We start from the raw sequence: 18,303 nt of genomic DNA on the forward strand, positions 1-18,303 counted from the left end.
TGGTAAGCTGTTTTCAACATCAAAACAGTTTCAGCAGCATTTTTAGTGAGTAGAAAACAAAATTTCACAGCTGTATGTTGTTCACTTAAACATGCCATCCTAAAAAGCGAAACAAGAACAAAACAGTCCTAGCAGAAACAATAATTGCAGATGAACAAAATGAGCCTTGTCGACAACACAGATGGCACTGAACTGGTAATGAGCTGAGCTATACACACCTAGCGGCAGAAATGCATACAACACAGTGTTATTTCACTTCTCTTTCTCTCTCTCTCTCTTTCTTTTTATTCCTGATACCCCCTCTTACAGGATTGGAAGCAAGATTGGAACAGCAGTGGGTAAGGATATTCTATTTTGAATGATGTGGGCAGGATTTTGGGTTGGATATCCCTCATCTCAATGCACGATGAGATGTACTTGAAGCTGTGATGAAGCATGTGGTTGAACTTCTCAAGGCCAGGGTGATACTGGGTGACCAGAGCCGTGGTGGTCAGTGGCTAATTGATACGCTAATTGGTGTCAGAGGAGGGGATCACACTAGAGATCTGTTTGTGGCTGAGCTGCTGTTCATGAGTGACCTGAATGGGAGGTCTGAGCAGGCACACGGGGGGAGGGGTTTATTAGTGATTGGGAGCTCCAACGTTTGGTGGGTGATGGAGCCCATTAGGGAAATAGCAGAAAGGTCGGGGAAGAAGGCCAGTGTTCACTCTGTCTGCTTGCCGGGGGTCTCATCCGAGATGTGGAGGAGGCCCTGCTGGCAGTAATAGAGAGCACTGGTTGCACCCGACTGCAAGTTGTTGCTCATGTTGGCACCAATGACTCCTGTCGTCTGGGTTCAGAGGTCATCCTCAGTTCATACAGGCGGTTGGCGGAGGTGGTGAAGGCGGGAAGCCTTGCTCGCGGGGTGGAATCTGAGATAACTATTTGTATTATTGTTCCCAGAACCAATTGCGGTCCTTTGGTTTGGAGCCGAGTGGAAGGCTTAAACCAGAGGCTCAGACGATTCTGCTGAGATCTGGGGTGCAAATTTCTTGACCACTGCTATTGGGTGGAGAAATGTAGGGTCCCCCTGAATAGGTCAGGCACGCACTACACGCAGGAAGTGGCTACAAGGGTAGCGGAGTACATGTGAAGTGCACATGTGGGTTTTTTAGGTTAGAGAATTCCCTCCCTAGGCCCGACAAGGTGCCTCCTGAGACGTGACAAGGTAGTAGTAGGCAAAACGCAACAGGGAATAACAATATTAATGTGGTAATAGTAAACTGCAGGAGCGTCTATAGAAAGGTCCCAGAACTGCTCTCATTAATAAACAGTCACAATGCCCACATAGTACTTGGGACAAAGTTGGCTGAAACCAGATGTAAACAGTAATTAAATTCTAAATTCAGGTTGGAGTGTATACTGCAGAGACAGGCTGGACAGTGAGGGGGGAGGCATGTTTTTAGTGATAAAAAGTGCGATAGTATCGAAGGAAATTGATGGAGATCTGAAATGTGAAATAATTTGGGTGAAGGTCACGGTTAGAGCATGCTCAAACATGGTAGTTGGATGTCTCTATAGGCCCCCTGGCTCAGCAGCTGTTGTGGCAGAGCACCTGAAGGAAAATTTGGAAAATATTTTGAGTAGATTTCCCCACTAAGTTATAGTTCTAGGTGGAGATTTTAATTTGCCAGATATAGACTGGGAGACTCAAATGTTTATAATGGGTGGCAGGGACAAAGAATCCAGTTAAATTTTTTTAAGTGTATTATCTGAAAACTACCTTGAACAGTTAAACAGAGAACCGACTCATGGCAATAACATATTAGACCTTCTGGTGACAAACAGACCCGAACTATTTGAAACAGTTAATGCAGAACAGGGAATTAGCGACCACAAAGCCGTAAATAGAAATACTAAAAAAGGTAGGAAGATTTTTCTGGTTAGCAAAAGTGACAAAAAGCAGATTTCAGAGTACTTGACGGCTCAACACGAAAGTTTTGTCTCAAGTACAGATAGTATTGAGGCTCAGTGGACAAAGTTCAAAACCATCGTACAATATGCATTAGATGAGTATGTGCCAAGCAAGGTCATAAGAGATGGAAAAGAGCCACCATGCTACAACAACCGAGTTAGAAAACTGCTGCAGAAGAAAAGGGAAAATAACATAGCCAAAGCCTTGCAGACAAACAAAAATTATGCAAAGCGAAATGTAGTGTGAGGAGGTCTATGCGAGAGGCGTTCAATGAATTCGAAAGTAAAGTTCTATGCACTGACTTGGCAGAAAATTCTAAGAAATTTTGGTCTTATGTCAAAGAGGTAGGTGGATCAAATCAAAATATCCAGGCCGAAATACTAAATGTCATTTTCCAAAGCTGTTTCACAGAGGAAGACTGCACTGTAGTTCCTCCTCTAGATTGTCACACAGATGACAAAATGGTAGATATTGAAATAGACGACAGAGGGATAGAGAAACAATTAAAATTGCTCAAAAGAGGAAAGGCCACTGGACCTAATGGGATACCAGTTCGATTTTACACAGAGTATGCGAAGGAACTTGCCCCCCTTCCTGCAGCAGTGTACTGTAGGTCTCTAGAAGAGCATAGCATTCGAAAGGATTGGAAAAGGGCACAGGTCATCCCCATTTTCATGAAGGGGCGTCGAACAGATGTGCAGAACTATAGACCTATATCTCTAATGTTGATCAGTTGTAGGATTTTGGAACACATATTTTGTTCAAGTATAATGACTTTTCTGGAGACTAAAAATCTATTCTGTAGGAATCAGTATGGATTTCGAAAAAGACGATCGTATGAAACCCAGCTCGCGCTATTCGTCCATGAGACTCAGAGGGCGATAGACATGAGTTCCCAGGTAGATGCCATGTTTCTTGACTTCCGCAAGGCGTTCGATACAGTTCCCCACAGTCGTTTAATGAACAAAGTAAGAGCATATGGACTATCAGACCAATTGTGTGATTGGATTGAAGAGTTCCTAGATAACAGAACACAGCATGTCATTCTCAGTGGAGAAAAGTCTTCCGAAGTATAAGTGATTTCAGGTGTGCCACAGGGGAGTGTCGTAGGACCATTGCTATTCGCAATATACATAAATGACCTTGTGGATGACATCGGAAGTTCACTGGGACTTTTTGCGGATGATGCTGTGATGTTTCGAGAGGTTGTAACAATGGAAAATTGCTCTGAAATGCAGGAGGATCTGCGGAGCATTGACATATAGTGCAGGGAATGGCAATTGACTCTCAATGTAGACAAGTGTAATGTGCTGTGAATACATATAAAGAAAGATCCCTTATCATTTAGCTACAATATAGCAGGTTAGCAACTGGAAGCAGTTAATTCCATAAATTACCTGGGAGTAGGCATTAGGAGTGATTTAAAATGGAATGATCATATAAAGTTGATTGTCGGTAAAGCAGATGCCAGACTGAGATTCATTGGAAGAATCGTAAGGAAATGAAATCCAAAAACAAAGGAAGTAGTTTACTGTACACTTGCTTGAATATTGCTCATCAGTGTGGGATCCGTACCAGATAGGGTTTATAGAAAAGATAGAGAAGATCCAATGGAGAGCAGCGCACTTCGTTACCGGATCATTTAGTAATCATGAAAGTGTTACAGAGATGATAGATAAACTCCAGTGAAAGACTGCAGGAGAGACACTCAGTAGCTCAGTACAGGCTTTTGTTGAAGTTTTGAGAACATACCTTCACCGAGGAGTCAAGCAGTATGTTGCTCCCTCCTACATATATCTCGTGAAGAGACCATGAGGATAAAATCAGAGAGATTAGAGCCTACACAGAGGCATACTGACAATCTTTCTTTCCACAAACAATACGAGACTGGAATAGAAGGGAGAACCGATAGAGGTACTCAAGGTACTCTCCACCACACACCGTCAGGTAGCTTGCGGAGTATGGATGTAGATGTAGATGTAGATAGGTCTTATCTTGGTTACACAGAAGTTTATTGGAGGAGAATCATTTTTGTACAGTATCTAGTCATTTCATTGAAATGTGTTGTAATACATATGTGTCTTTATGGGTGGTAAAAGAACAAATGCATAATAGGTGGAAACACAAAGCATAGGGCTGTAACTAGAAGATGCTGCATGCAGGGTATTAAGCTGTCAAATAGGGAATATGTGAAGCCTACAATGACTACTGTACAGTTAGTTAGTTACTTTCATGCCATGGATTGTTTTGCACGATAAATTGTCATGATGTGAAATGAGTCATTTTACATTCATATTGCAAATTAATTTGTACATCTATTTGTACTCTCAACATCACCATATAATAATTCCTCCCTCCCCAAAATGAAAACAAGTTATAAAGATTGAGGTAGCTATTCCTACCCATCACCTTTTACACATTACAAACATAGCAATTCTTCTATGGAATAGAAGAAGTTATCAAGGAGAAACTTTTTCAGTTTATTTTCAAATTTTATCTTGTGTCTGTTAGACATTTTATATCACTGGATAAGTGGTCAAAAATTTTTATTTGCAGCATTGTGCACCCCTTTCTGTGCTAAAGCCAATGTTAATGTTGTCTTTAGCACAGAAAGGGGTGCACAGTGCTTATGAAAAGATCTCTCATAAACCCCAAAGAAATTTTGATAATATGTAAAGGTTGTCAGTGGTACCAAAGTTCTTGTCCAGACACAGAGCAGCCACAATTGAAGTAACAAAACAAAATCAGAAGTACTGAACCCAGTTAACTTCTTGCATAATTGAAAAGACGAGTGATGTAGATATTAAGAGTCAGTTGAAAGTACTCATATTAAAGAATGCTTCAGAGACTATGGCAATTCCCCTAAGATACTATAAGCATTTGCAGCTGAGAAAGCTATTTTAACCATAATATACCACAGAGTCCTTAAACAAAAAACTGTGGCCAGTGGTTGGATGAAAATTCAGGTCACAGCCATCTGCAAGAAGGGCAGCAGAAAGTATCCACAAAATTATAAAATTATGATCACATCTCATTAATTTTCAGCTGTTCTAAATCTTAGAACATATCCTGAACTTACACATAATGTGCTAGCTCAAATAAAATGATCTTCCCAAGCCAACAAGAATCGACTATGTAAACATTGGAAACCCAATTTGTACTTTTCTCACATGACATTTTGTGAATTGTGGATCAAGTCTGTTGCAAGGGTGCAGTATTGTTTTGACTTTTGAAAAGTAACAAAATTTATTAACAAAAGAATGGTAATATGGGGTACCAAACAAAATTTGTGATTGGACTGAGGATTTCCTGGTAGAAAGGACACAGTAAGTTACCTTGGATGAGTAACATGCCTTCTGGTTTTTAGTGAGTTACCTTACAGTGGACTAATGATCACACAGTATATCTCTTAACAAGAACAGTTTTAATTTCCCAGTGGAGGAAGGTCAGAAAGAAAACAAGAACAATGTTTAATGTAATGGTCTGAAATCCCACAAGTTGTGAGGAGAAGAGGAACTTAATATTAGTATGGCTTCATTTGCTACAAAATCTTGACTTCTTTTTCTCTTTTTGGAGTAACAGATAAGTTTTCCCATGACAAGATACAACACGTTATAGAACCTTGACTACATGTGTACAATGCATGATGATATTTTAGTATAATGTCTAAAGTCAAATTGGGAAAAAATCTATGTTCTACTCTTTCCTTTGAATATTTTCTATGCTGTAATGATTTTTTTTTCTCTTTATCTTTGAAATAAGAAAAGGTGGACTGCCAGAGGAATGTCTTCTAAATACAGCAGATGGGCGTTTTCATGGAATGTTAAATATGTCTGCCCATTTAAATGGGGAGTAAGTAGGTCAGGACCCACCAAACAGATGCCTATGATATCTACTCAAATATTTATCCTAAACTTATGCTGATAGGACATAATATAAGTGCCATGCTGATTTGCGTTGATCCAAATGTGACTGTCTTCAGTGTTGAATGGTCCTTCTCTGGTGAAGCATGCCTCATCTGTCCACAACACTGATTTAAGTACCACATGAAATATTGGTAATGAGAGGGATACTCCTCTTCCACTACATCATGCACCTTCTGTAGGTCGTACTGAAATAGGTTTGCATCATGTAGGACATCCAATACTACAGCACACGAAACCTGTAGTGACAAACAAACAGATACATTTTACTATTTGTAATTTGCAGGCATACTTTAAGAATGTCGGAATAACTTTACATAGACCCAAAGCATTACCAGTGACCTTCCAGCTGGTACTAGGTGTTGCAGCAATCATATCTAGAACATTTTCTTCTAATTGAATGTTCTATATGTAGTGTTCTTGTCCAACATCAACACTGGTTACAGAAAAACTTCCAATCTCCCGTAACCATCTGTCATCCGCTATGAAGGTATTTGCAAACAGAATAATATGGTTGGGAACTCGTTTATTGTAAATGTTGATTTCCTCAGGTACAGTTTGATCTGTAGCACCGTATGCTAAATGCATGTTGGTATATTTCTCAAAGGAGTATGGATGACACACCTTGTTACCACTCCTTGAGTGTCAAGCCTGCCGCTATTGTTCATTCATGTACATCCTTCCATGTACCTTTGCAGCTAAAGCTGCAGTCAGAGTGGCACCAGTATCAGTGGATTTCGCTGATGACTGACATCAGCTAAAGACAGGTGATCTTCTCAAACCCACCATGTCACTGTGTGTGCGGTCATGCTGTAGCTGATAACATCACTCGAATGTGTAGATTTTGGATGACAATTGGTGAAATTCAAATCAGTTTGTTTTCTTCAGTCAAATTGACAAACATTCTCACATACGGGCTGTGAGAAACTGGTAAGTTTAATCCAAGAAATAGTGAGTTTCTGGCATTCTGAGGATAAAAGTATCATAATCAAGATATAGTTTGGATTCTATGTACTGAAATCGCAAGTTTATTGGAAACAACAAGTAGACGAAATTTTTATTGGATATTTTAAGTGTAAATTATAAATTCAAAAAATTAATTCATTCAAGTGAGAAGGATGTCATAAGTTTTACTTAAAGTTACAGTTATGTATCATTTTTTGGCTGTGGTAGGTGGCCATTAGCTGTCTACAAATTATTATTACTGCTTACTGGCATTTTTATGCCAGTAGTGGTGATTCTATTACATGAAGTGATTTGTGAATTTGATGTTTTGTGTGTCCACTTTCCAGTGCTTTACCATTTCAGAGTGTCTTATTCTAAACTTTTGTTTATCTTTCACACATACGCTAAATCACAGTATTGAAGTTTAATTTGCGTATGTCTGTACAACTTCAAATAAATTCAGCAAAACATAGTGTTTGTAATCTTGCTTTTCAGAGTCACCACAAATCATCTTGAGTATGTAAAGTCGAAGACCATGTGTGAAACACTTTCGGATAATGAAAGCTACTTTTCAGTACTTGAACAGATGTGATTCAGGCTCTACTAAATAATCAAATATTCACACTAAAGATACAGTCTGGCTCAAGTAAAACTAGACATGACATGTCAGTATTTGACATCTGGCTACTACATATTTCCAGTATTCATGTCTGTTCACTGCTATACCATGTTCTCAAAAGTACAATTTCAAAGTTTTTGTGTGATTTGTTGGGTGCTATATATGATTCCCAAAAGACTAATTAAAAAGCTAATATCTTCACTCTTGCACCACAAATACTATGAAATGTTAAATTTATTCCATAGTGAATTTTGAAGCTAAGCTTTGTGCAAGTGCACTAAAAAGACACTGTGATATATACTGCCACCAGCAAGTGTTTAAATAGCATTGAAGTTTCCAGTACTAGATTCTGATTATCTTAATATTGTGCCAATACTGTATTAATTTTTACCATTTTTATAACAAAATAATTTGCTGCAAAACCATGATTATGTCTTTCATTAAATAAATAACAGTTGGTTGCTCACAGACAGATTTTATCCATGTGTCACATAACAGATGCAACATCTACTTTATCACGTAACTCAACCATTAAGTGCTCATAACCTCACTAGCAAAACACCAAAGTTCACATCCTACAATTGTAGTATAATAAACTGTACTCAGAACAATATGTTTTAGAGAGATCCTTAATGTGGCATATAATTGAAACTGCATATTTTCATAATATACACATAAAAATATGAAAAACATGAAGAATGGGACATTAAATTCAAAGGTGCTGGCTCCTTCTGACGTTAATCATTGGTGGGGAAAGGAAAGTGGTGTCATAAAATTAAAGCATTTTTAAATTTTGTGGCATGGCGTTTTTGTCTTCATTTCATATATTCATAAAACTTGACTGGTAACTCCAGTAACTGATGGCAGAGTGTACAGTACACGCCATGTTCATTCCAGGGCAGATATACTTGTTTACTTGCATTTGGTATCTTTTGAATAGCAAATGCCGCACTGCAGCATTGATTGATTGATTGATTTCTTTATTAATTCATGTAACAATTTACATTGTGTGGATTTCATCAGCAAAATCATATACAATATACCTACAATTTATACAAATAAAATTAATATTTACACACATTTTTAAAGTATCTTACATTAGTTTTATATCCTTATGTAATTTTCTTATAGTACTGTACAATTCTGGATTTCATATTATAATTATTTCCTCATGTATTACAATGCAGGCTACTTTCATTACGCTACATGTTTTAATTCAGATAGTCCATTACTGTGCAATAACTTTTATTTAATAAAATTTTTTTTAGTTTTGTTTTGAACTGTCCAATTGTGTCAATATCTTTTATATTTTGGGGTAATTTGTTATATAATTTTACAGCATTGTACAACAAGCTCTGCTGAGTTTTAACTTTATTTTTTCTCTCTAGATGCAGATTGTATTAGTTTCTAGTTTCATAGCTGTATACTAAAGACTTTTTAACATAGCAGTCAATATTGTTTTTTACATACATAATGCTTTGAAAAATGTATTCACAGGGGACAGTTAGGATTTCCAGCTTTTGGAAATGTTCAAGGCAGTGAGCCCTACTGCCACTCCTGGTAATTATACGAATTGCTCTTTTCTGTAATTTGAAAACTATTTGAATATTTTTACTGTTAACTCCCCAAAATATTATTCCATAGGTAATAACAGAGTGGATATAAGAAAAATATACAGATCTGACACATGTAGTATCACACACTGCAGTCAGAATTCTAAGAGCATAGCATGCTGTAGCAATTCTGTTAGTAAGTATTTTAATACGTTCTTCCCACTTTAACTGACTGCCAACATACATACCAAGAAATTTTGTGTTGTCTACACATTCTATAGTTTCATTGTTTAACGTAAAGTTGTTTGTTTTTTTTTTTTTTTTTTTTTTTTTTTTTTTTTTTTTTTTTTTTTTTTTTTTAGTGCTAGTTTATTATTGGCTCTGAGCTCTATGGGACTTAACTTCTAAGGTCATTAGTCCCCTAGAACTTAGAACTACTTAAACTTAACTAATCTAAGGACATCACACACATCCATGCACGAGGCAGGATTCGAACCTGCGACTGTAGCGGTCGCCTGGTTCCAGACTGTAGCGCCTAGAACCGATCGACCACACTGGCTGGCAGTTTATTGTTGGATGCCCATTCACGTACACTGTTTAGTGTTTGTTCGGCTTTTTCTTTCATTGCATCTGGTGTCACTGATTAGAACATTTGAGTCATCAGCGAACAATATTGTTTGTCCATGCTTGATGCTCTGTGGGAAGTCATTTAAGTAAATGAGGAATAATATTGGGCCAAGAACACTACCCTGTGGGACACCTATATTTACATAATTTGGGTCTGAAGTATACTTTACAATATAGTCTGAGCAACTTGAAATATGTGAGATTTCAGTTATCTGTCTTCTATTTTTTAAATATGACTGGAACCACTTTTTCACAAGTCCCCTTATTCCTAGTTCATCTAACTTATTAAAAAATATGTTGTGGTCTACTGTATCAAACACTTTAGTTAGATCAAGAAATATACCTGTTGTGTAGTTCCCTTTATCTAATGCTTCTATTTTGTGAGGTGTGCTGTTGCTGATTCTGTGCTTTTCCCTGATCAAAATTCAAACTGGTCAACAGACAGTAAGTTGTATTTGTTTAAATAATTCATTAGCCTGTCTTTCATAATAGTTTCTAATATTTCTGCAAAGCATGAGAGTAGAGAAATTGTCCGATAATTTTCAATTTTTCCTGCATCACCTTTTTTGAAGAGAGGCAGTAATTTAGCATATTTTAAAGAGTCTGAAAAGAAGCCCTCCTTGAAAGATTGATTTATAATATCAACTAAAGGTGGAAGTAGGCTCTTGATACAGTCCTTAATTAAAAAATGGGGACTTCATCCAGCCCAGCTGAGTTTTTGTTTTTCAGTTTGCTGACTGCTTTGTAGACTTCTTCCTGTGTTGTAGGGAATAACATTCATCTCCAAGCACAGGGATGTTGTGGTATCCATCACACCCTTGGAGGTTAAAATCTAACCTACTTTATATGTAGAATGGATTCTAACCTAATCTCCTTGATCCTGTCATGGACTCACGAAGAAGATCATATGCACCGTTACCATGCTGTTGGCCGATGCTGTTGGGTGACCTCTGGTGATCCAGTCTGATGACCACTGTCGGTGCCACTGTGAGCCCAGCCTAAACAAACTCTTCCTACAAAGATTGATTGCATAGATATGATTCCTGATGATGATCAAATGACAAGTTGATAAAAGTTCAATACTCAGGCTGATATAATGCATGTTGGATGCTGCCACAGTGTAGATGGTAATGCATGAAATTGTTGGCCCATTGGGTTAGGATCAGTCCCCACTGCCATCTAAATATTTTCCCATGTTTGTTTTTGTACTGCTTTCTTGTTCATCTTGAGAAAACCACACGGAGAATATGTTTGTCAATACCGCTTCTCACAGGCTATTTGAATCTGAGCGCAAAACTACCTGATTGGGTAACTTCAATGCTATATAACTTGGAAATGGTGCAATGTATCAAGTTTTTATGTCTCAGTAAAATCTGCCCTGCAGCATCCCTACAAGTGTTACAGAAATTTTCTGACCACCTTCATTTATACCATCACTTGTTAATAAAATGTGTGTAATTGTATGGAAAAAAAAAGTTCCAGTATTTGACAAAGTTCTGCCAGCAATCCAAGGATCATTACAAGAAAATGAAAAAAAAAACACTAGAAATAAAGTAAGAGGTGCACCTTGTTCGACTTAACCTAGATTTTGGAAATACATAATTATAATCTGCCCTTGGAATCGTATTCAGTAACTGAGTCACATTTAAAAACTACAATGGCAAAGCAGTAAAAAACTTTGGAACAATTATCTCCATAAATTTGCCAGATCAGTACTATGTTTTGTGCAGTTGTCCTTGAAACATTTTATTCAGTTCTGTGGGGCACTGTAAAACTCAAATTCTCAAACTGCTGTATCATCCAATACATAACAGTTGAGAACAAATACAATTGTGTTTTTTTCCAAGTAAGAACTGACTCATCCTCCTAAAGATGAAAAAAACTATAACAGTTATCTTGATATTTTGAGATCATAGAAAAAACTGTAATTACACTAATGCTGGCATAGCAGGTCACACAAAATACATATGTGAAGATGAGCGGTCTAAATCCCACAGCCCATAACATGATAACCATGTTTGCATAGTTCTTAATGCTTTTGCAAGAGAACTGAGGTCTGTTTAATTAGTTCTGTTTTTGAGTAAGATATTGTCCCTTAAGTATGTGTATCTCTTATCTTTTACTTCATATTCTTCCTTGTACTCTCCCTCTCTCTTTTCATGAAAGTCACAGTACATTCTGCTAATTGTTTTGAACCAAATTCAACTGCTCTCTTTCTTGTTCTGTTCATGTATTCAACAAGGAGAAAAATGCTAATCCATACTTTTGATTACATCTACAGTGCCAGGTGTTTGGTATATATTGTTACTAAATTATTCATTTTCTTGCAGGAGCCTGTTCACATGGCAGGTCTACACTATATTTTGCTGAATCTGTCACATCTGCTTCAGCCTTCATTGGTTACCAGTGTGACAGTTGGGACACATGTACCAACTGTAATGGAAAACTGTCGGCTGTCATGGGAGCGCACGTTGACCCCAGGTAGAACATCACATTTGTGCACACACACACACACACACACACACACACACACACACACACACACACACACACACACATGAAAGTAATTTTAGATTAGGTTACATTAGATGTACTTTTCATTCCAATTGATCCATGGTGAGGTGACCTTTCAGGTCGCAGAACGTGTCAGAAAATCTAGATAACAAATAAATATTCACAATGAAAAGCAAATGCACTAATGTATCTTTCACAGATCCCAAGTTAAATGATTGTTATGGATGTGGAAAGAGTAAAAAAAAATTTAAGCGTAAAGGTAATAAATACCAAAACAGAAAAAATTATTTTACAATACCTATTTACAGTGATTGCATTACTGCATTTAACTTGTACTGAAATCAGATTGTGCTAATACCTGCGTTATTTTACATTATTAATAAAACACACACACACATATCAGTTGGTTCTACTAAGAAGTTCATCAGCGGAGTAAAAGGAGTTGGTCACCAAAAATCCTTCAGACTCCTCTGAACTGAATATCATTGGTAGTTAAACTTTTTATGGCCACTGGCAAGTTATTGAAGGTGTATATTCCTGAATAAATGACACCTTCTTGGACCAAAGTGACTTTAAATCTTTGTGAAGATTGTTCTTGTTTTCATATATATGTAAATGATCTTCCATCTAATATACAAGAAGTAGAATTAATTATTTTTGCTAATGATACTAGTATTGTTGTCAATCCAAGCATAAATACAGAAACTGAAAACTGGTAAACAATGTTCTAAAAGTATCAATGACTGTTATTCTGTGTATAGTCTCACTGTCAGTTTTAAAAAGACACAATATGTTCAGTTCTGCACATCTAGGCATGTAGGAATACTACACCAATGATCAGTGTAACACATGGTGAGGAAATAATAAATTTTTAGGTGTCCAAATATATGAGAATTTAAACTGGAAAAAGTACATTTTATAACTCTGAAAACAACTTAATTCAGCCACATTTATACCTGGTCATTGCAAATCTTGTGGAGAAACAAGTCAGTAAGTTGGCATATTTTGCGTATTTTCATTCAATAATGTCATGTGGAACAGTGTTCTGGGGGAAGTCATCTTTTAAAAGAAAGACTTCATAGCTGCTGCTTCACAGTATATTTATTTCCTCATGAAGTTTGTTGTAAATAATCCACCACAGATCAAAAGGAGAAATGATGTACATAATTGCAGTACCAGAAGGAAAGAAGACACTCACTACTCCACATTAAGGTTGTCTTTAGCACAGAAAGTGGTACACAATGCCACAATTAAAATTTTTGATCGCCTTTCCAGGGATGTAAAACATCTGACAGACAGCAAAGTAAAATTTGAAAACTAACTGAAAAAGTTTGTCTTTGACAACTCCTTTTGTTCCATAGAAGAATATCTGTTATTGTAATGTATAAAAAGTGGTGGGTATGAATTACTGACCCATATTTGTATGTTTAAAATAAACAAATAAATAAAATAAAAATTAAAAATGCACTTATTGTTCTTTATCTATCCATATTTAAATTAATTTGTGATGTGAATGCAAAATGACTTGTTCCATATTATTATGATTTGTTATGCAAAATGGTTCATGGAACATGAAACAAACTAACTCCGGTATTGATTTCATGATCTGAGCTGTTGGTCTGAAAATGAGACATATTTTTAAAGGGACATTTCATTAAGGAATAAATATATTCTGAAGCAATATTTAGTATTCCTAGCACATTAAATAGGCCTCTACAGGATGTTCTTGAGTTCAGACCAGAAATAATTCTTATTGCAGTTTTTGGACCCAGAAAACTTTGCTTGGTTTCACGAGTTACCCCAAAAAATATTCCTGTGTGACATTATGGAATGTCTTGGAGACAACACAGCGTCGAGTATAGACTCCTGATGAAAACTAGCTCATGTGTGCTAGTAACAAGGATCCCACAGTAAATGCGTCAAGCAAATCAAATACTCTTGTGGCAGAGGCAGAGCCTGAGGATGGCAGCAATGTGCCCCAGAAACTAGTCGTGTGATAGAATAAAGACATTCTCATGATACAACTGTGGTGGTACTTTTTCTCAGATATATCATCAGCTGAAGTCCCCCATCCATGCAGTAAGATGGACATCCATAAACTGCTTAGGTTTTGTTACTTTTGCTATAAGAATAATTACAAACTGTGGGGCTACAGAAGTCAGTAGGTCATCGTATGTTGCACATTTTCATTCTCTTATTTTCTGTGGGTTAATAACTCCCCACTCACTTAAAAAGTATTAATTTCACAAAAAAAATAATTAGAATTTTGTGTGGAGTTGACACATATCTACCTTGTCAGTATCTCTGAGTAGCTGAGAAAGCTAACCACTACCATTGTCAACAATCCATCCAAATGTGAGAGTAACTGAGAGATTCACACACACAACACTACAAGGAAATATTATCTATATTATCCTTTACTCAATCTAATTTTTATACAGAAAAGGGTAAAACGTGTAGCTTTAAAAGCCCTTAACAGTTTTCCTGTGGAAATAAAATGTCTGACAAATGGCAGGAGTGTTTTGAAATTTAGATTAAGTATTTTTCTCATAACAGCTCCTTTTATACATAGGAGAATTGTTGAATAGAAGTAATTAGTCATTTTTACAGAAAAAATGTTTTATTTTTTCTTTGTTTTTTCTAATTGCATACTTCACATCATAACATTTGTCTTGAATTTGATCTGTAGAACAAGTAACTAACTAACTAACTAAAGTAACTTGAAAAAAATCCCTTTCTCAGTGCTATAAGTGAAAATTGATAATGCACCCTGGTTGTAAATTTCATTTCAGACACACTGGAAGCAGAGTTTTAAAATCTCCATTTAGGTAACCAGAGTTCCCCAGGACAGTTTTACTCTTCTGTTTATTTCTTTCTCTTTCATTGTCCATCCAGTTGTGTGTGTGTGTGTGTGTGTGTGTGTGTGTGTGTGTGTGTGTGTGTGAGTGTGTGTGTGTACAGATCATGAGAACTCTGAATGTCAATCTTCTTGTGTACATGGTACTAGTTGGAAAACATCTATTGTTGCAGCACTACCACAGGAGTATACTACTTGAGTACTGCCAGTTCATCACCATATGGGCTTGGTGTGCAAGGATGTCCACAGGTTATGTGAAGAAGAGACACATCATAGAATGAGCAGGAAAAGTAGTTGCTGCAACACTTGACTGTTAGAGATTGTTGCTGGATATGCAGTTTATTGCATAAAATACTGTCAAACATGAAGAATAACATAAACTAATAAACTTTTGTGGAAAAACTTCTGCTCCTACAAATTATGTATGAGAAACAAAAAGTATGTACTCAGGAGAAATACAGTATTTAAAAAAAAAACTTTGTATATTCTTTGAAATAGAGTTATATCCTAAAATGAGGTGGACAGAAAATGCAGTTTAAAATTACGTGGACAGAAAATGCAGTTAAAAAATTTTTAAAATTTCAGGATGTAGTGATCAGAGATAAGCTTTGTTTGGAGATGGAAACTTGTTGTCCCTCAGTCCATTAACTTTATTTTTAATTTTCACTATGTTTTCCTCCTCCTACTTTTCCATTTTCTTCCTGTTACTTAACTGCATTATTCTTTTCAGATTTTACTATGCATCATGTTATATAAAATATTTACTTCTCACACTGTGCCTTCTGTCGTTTTGGAACTGAACTTAATGGTGTACTATTTTTTATGTCCTACTCTCTTTGACACTTTGTTTTTCATCTCTTCCTACTCTTGTCACTTCAACCAGGCTCTGAGTAGCTTTACCCTGCTCTCTAACTTCCCTTGACAAATCAAACAATGGAAACTTCAGCTAGGAATATCAACATTGCAAAAAAGTTAGATTGCTATTTACCATAAAGAAGACATGTCAAGTTCTAGATAGGCATGATTAAAAAACTCTCATTTAGCTTTAGGCCATATCTTTCATCAGTAAAGAGAGAGACACAAACACGCACATGAACACACAAGCATGTGAAGTGTGCTTGCTTGTGTGTGTGTGTGTGTGTGTGTGTGTGTGTGTGTGTGTGTGTGTGTGTGTGTTTGTGTGTGTGTGTGTGTGTGTGTGTGTGTCTACTGATGAAGGCTGTAGCTGAAAGCTATATGTGAGTGTCTTTCAATCATGCCTGTCTGCAGCTTTCCTTGACAAATCACTCTTTCCTTTCTTAAGAGGCAACAGCTGCAAAATTTTGGGTCACTATTTTCTACTTTAAGTAGGCAGTACTAAGAATTTCACGTCTTGAAGAAAACTATTGTCCAGTCATTCTGTCTCTGTGTAATTTTGACATTTTGTTTTATTAACAAGAATTGTAGGCATTTGAAAAATTGTTTTCTGGTAGATAATCAGTTACCATGCGAGTTACAATGTAGACAAACACCAGTAATAAAAAAGTGAGTTGCTGCTTCTCTTCTACAACTATGATGTAGCCTCCAGTGTATCTGTAGACAGGTCTTTAAAGTCAGGAGGTACACTCGCATGCAGAAAAGTTGCAAAATTTGTGGTTCTGGACCAAGTTATTGCCAACTTGACAGCCATAACACTTGAGAAGATACATCAAGCTGTGGCAAGGTGCTACTCACCATTTTTAAAGAAAGCAAAAGGAGAGAATAAAATCAATGTTGGAGTACATCCAGAAGTTAAAAAAGAAAATTTGCAATTACTTTGAGTAATAAGTTTGAAGCTCAGAGATTATATCGAGTTGTTGTGGTACTGTCATGGAGCATCTCTGGTTATCGTAGAACTGCAATAAATATGTGGAAGCACCTTATATGAGTTAGATGAACATTTAAATTGCAAGATACCAGATGTTGTTAAGCCCTTTATTCTTTAAAGATTTTTGAAATAAGGACCTGGGCCCATGAAATATCTTCAGGAACCTAATGCTTTGCTGACCCATTTAATAAAGATAAGTATGTTATGAAGATAATTTCCATACATTATGCAGCATTTTATATGCATGCCTTCTAGATAATAGTGTTGTAGCATTATACAGGGTGAAGTGAAATTTTTGCTCTCGGGCCTCACAACCTGACTTCTCACATGCCAGCGATAAAAAAAATGTCTCTCTTAAAATATCTTCCAGTGAGTACATCCAGCAGAAAAAGGACGTTAAAGAGTGGCAATCTGGCAACACTGTAACCACATGTATGGTAACTACATCTGTCAGCACATATTAGTCATTCTGTACAGGTGGTGCAGTGGATAGAGTTTTCAGTTAGCATACAGGAGGTTGATGGTTCAATCCTGCGTTGAGGCATATGTTTTTTATTTGGTAAATGTAGTCCATGTGGTACAGTATCTGGCATCTTAATCATCAAAAGCAATTGGAATGGGTCCTGTAGAAAACATGTGCACTTGTGTACTAGAGTCGTAGAAATGGAAGATTGGTCAGCTTTGAAAGAAGTCCTTTCCACATTGTGGGCGTGAATTTATTCTCACCACTTCATCTACGAGATGCAAAACCTGTATTCTTTGTACCCTCCTCTAATGGTCCAATAGATTAGTACCAACTATTATTATCACCTCGTTCAGGTCCATTACATTTCGTTATGGCCTTATGTTGCCAGTAGGACTACCAACGTACTTTGAGAACTATGTCCAAACTCGGGTACTATTTGTAGGTGTTATCACCGTGGTCCCACTAATTATGCCTTTCAGCAATGAATCTGGTAACCACATTCTGTTTAGTGCATATCTCAGTGCATTACTATTATTATTATTATCATTATTCCATCAATGGGATTTTGGAAACATCACGTCTATTACTGTTCGTGAAACAGTGTAATTCAAACCGAGCATTTCACAATTAGCAGTGTCGTGATGAATCATGCAGAACAATATCTGTCAGAGAGGTAATGTGCGTTAGGTGCAACAGCACGCAGGACTGACGGTGTGATTGTATGCGCTGTCCACCAGACAGGGACCAGTTGCCAGTGGAGTAATGCATCCATGACAGACTCCAATGTACATGCGTACACAAATTAAATTTTCTCATTGTAAATATCTATGCCACAGTGTGGCAAATGTATGGCATACACAAACGATGAATATGTGGAAATGCTTCTGTTAATGATAACACTCCTGACACCAAAGTAAATTTATATGATCCCACTTCTGGTCACCATTGTTAATGTATACAGGCAGGGAATCGAGGAGAAGGTTGTGACATATGCCTTGT

At 36.8% G+C, this 18,303-nt stretch overlaps 1 protein-coding gene across 1 annotated transcript in view; it reads left to right on the top strand.

Annotated features, from left to right (window-relative positions):
- LOC124788425 (lipase member H-like) overlaps positions 1–12,106 on the top strand; it is a 154,974-nt gene extending 142,868 nt beyond the window's left edge. The window contains exon 5 of the mRNA XM_047255692.1: positions 11,952–12,106. Within this exon, the coding sequence (XP_047111648.1) occupies positions 11,952–12,106 (155 nt within the window). The remainder of the gene's footprint in view (positions 1–11,951) is intronic.
- The last annotated feature ends 6,197 nt before the right edge of the window (positions 12,107–18,303 follow it).

Source organism: Schistocerca piceifrons, chromosome 3 (assembly GCF_021461385.2).
Source record: "Schistocerca piceifrons isolate TAMUIC-IGC-003096 chromosome 3, iqSchPice1.1, whole genome shotgun sequence".
NCBI lineage: Eukaryota > Metazoa > Arthropoda > Insecta > Orthoptera > Acrididae > Schistocerca > Schistocerca piceifrons.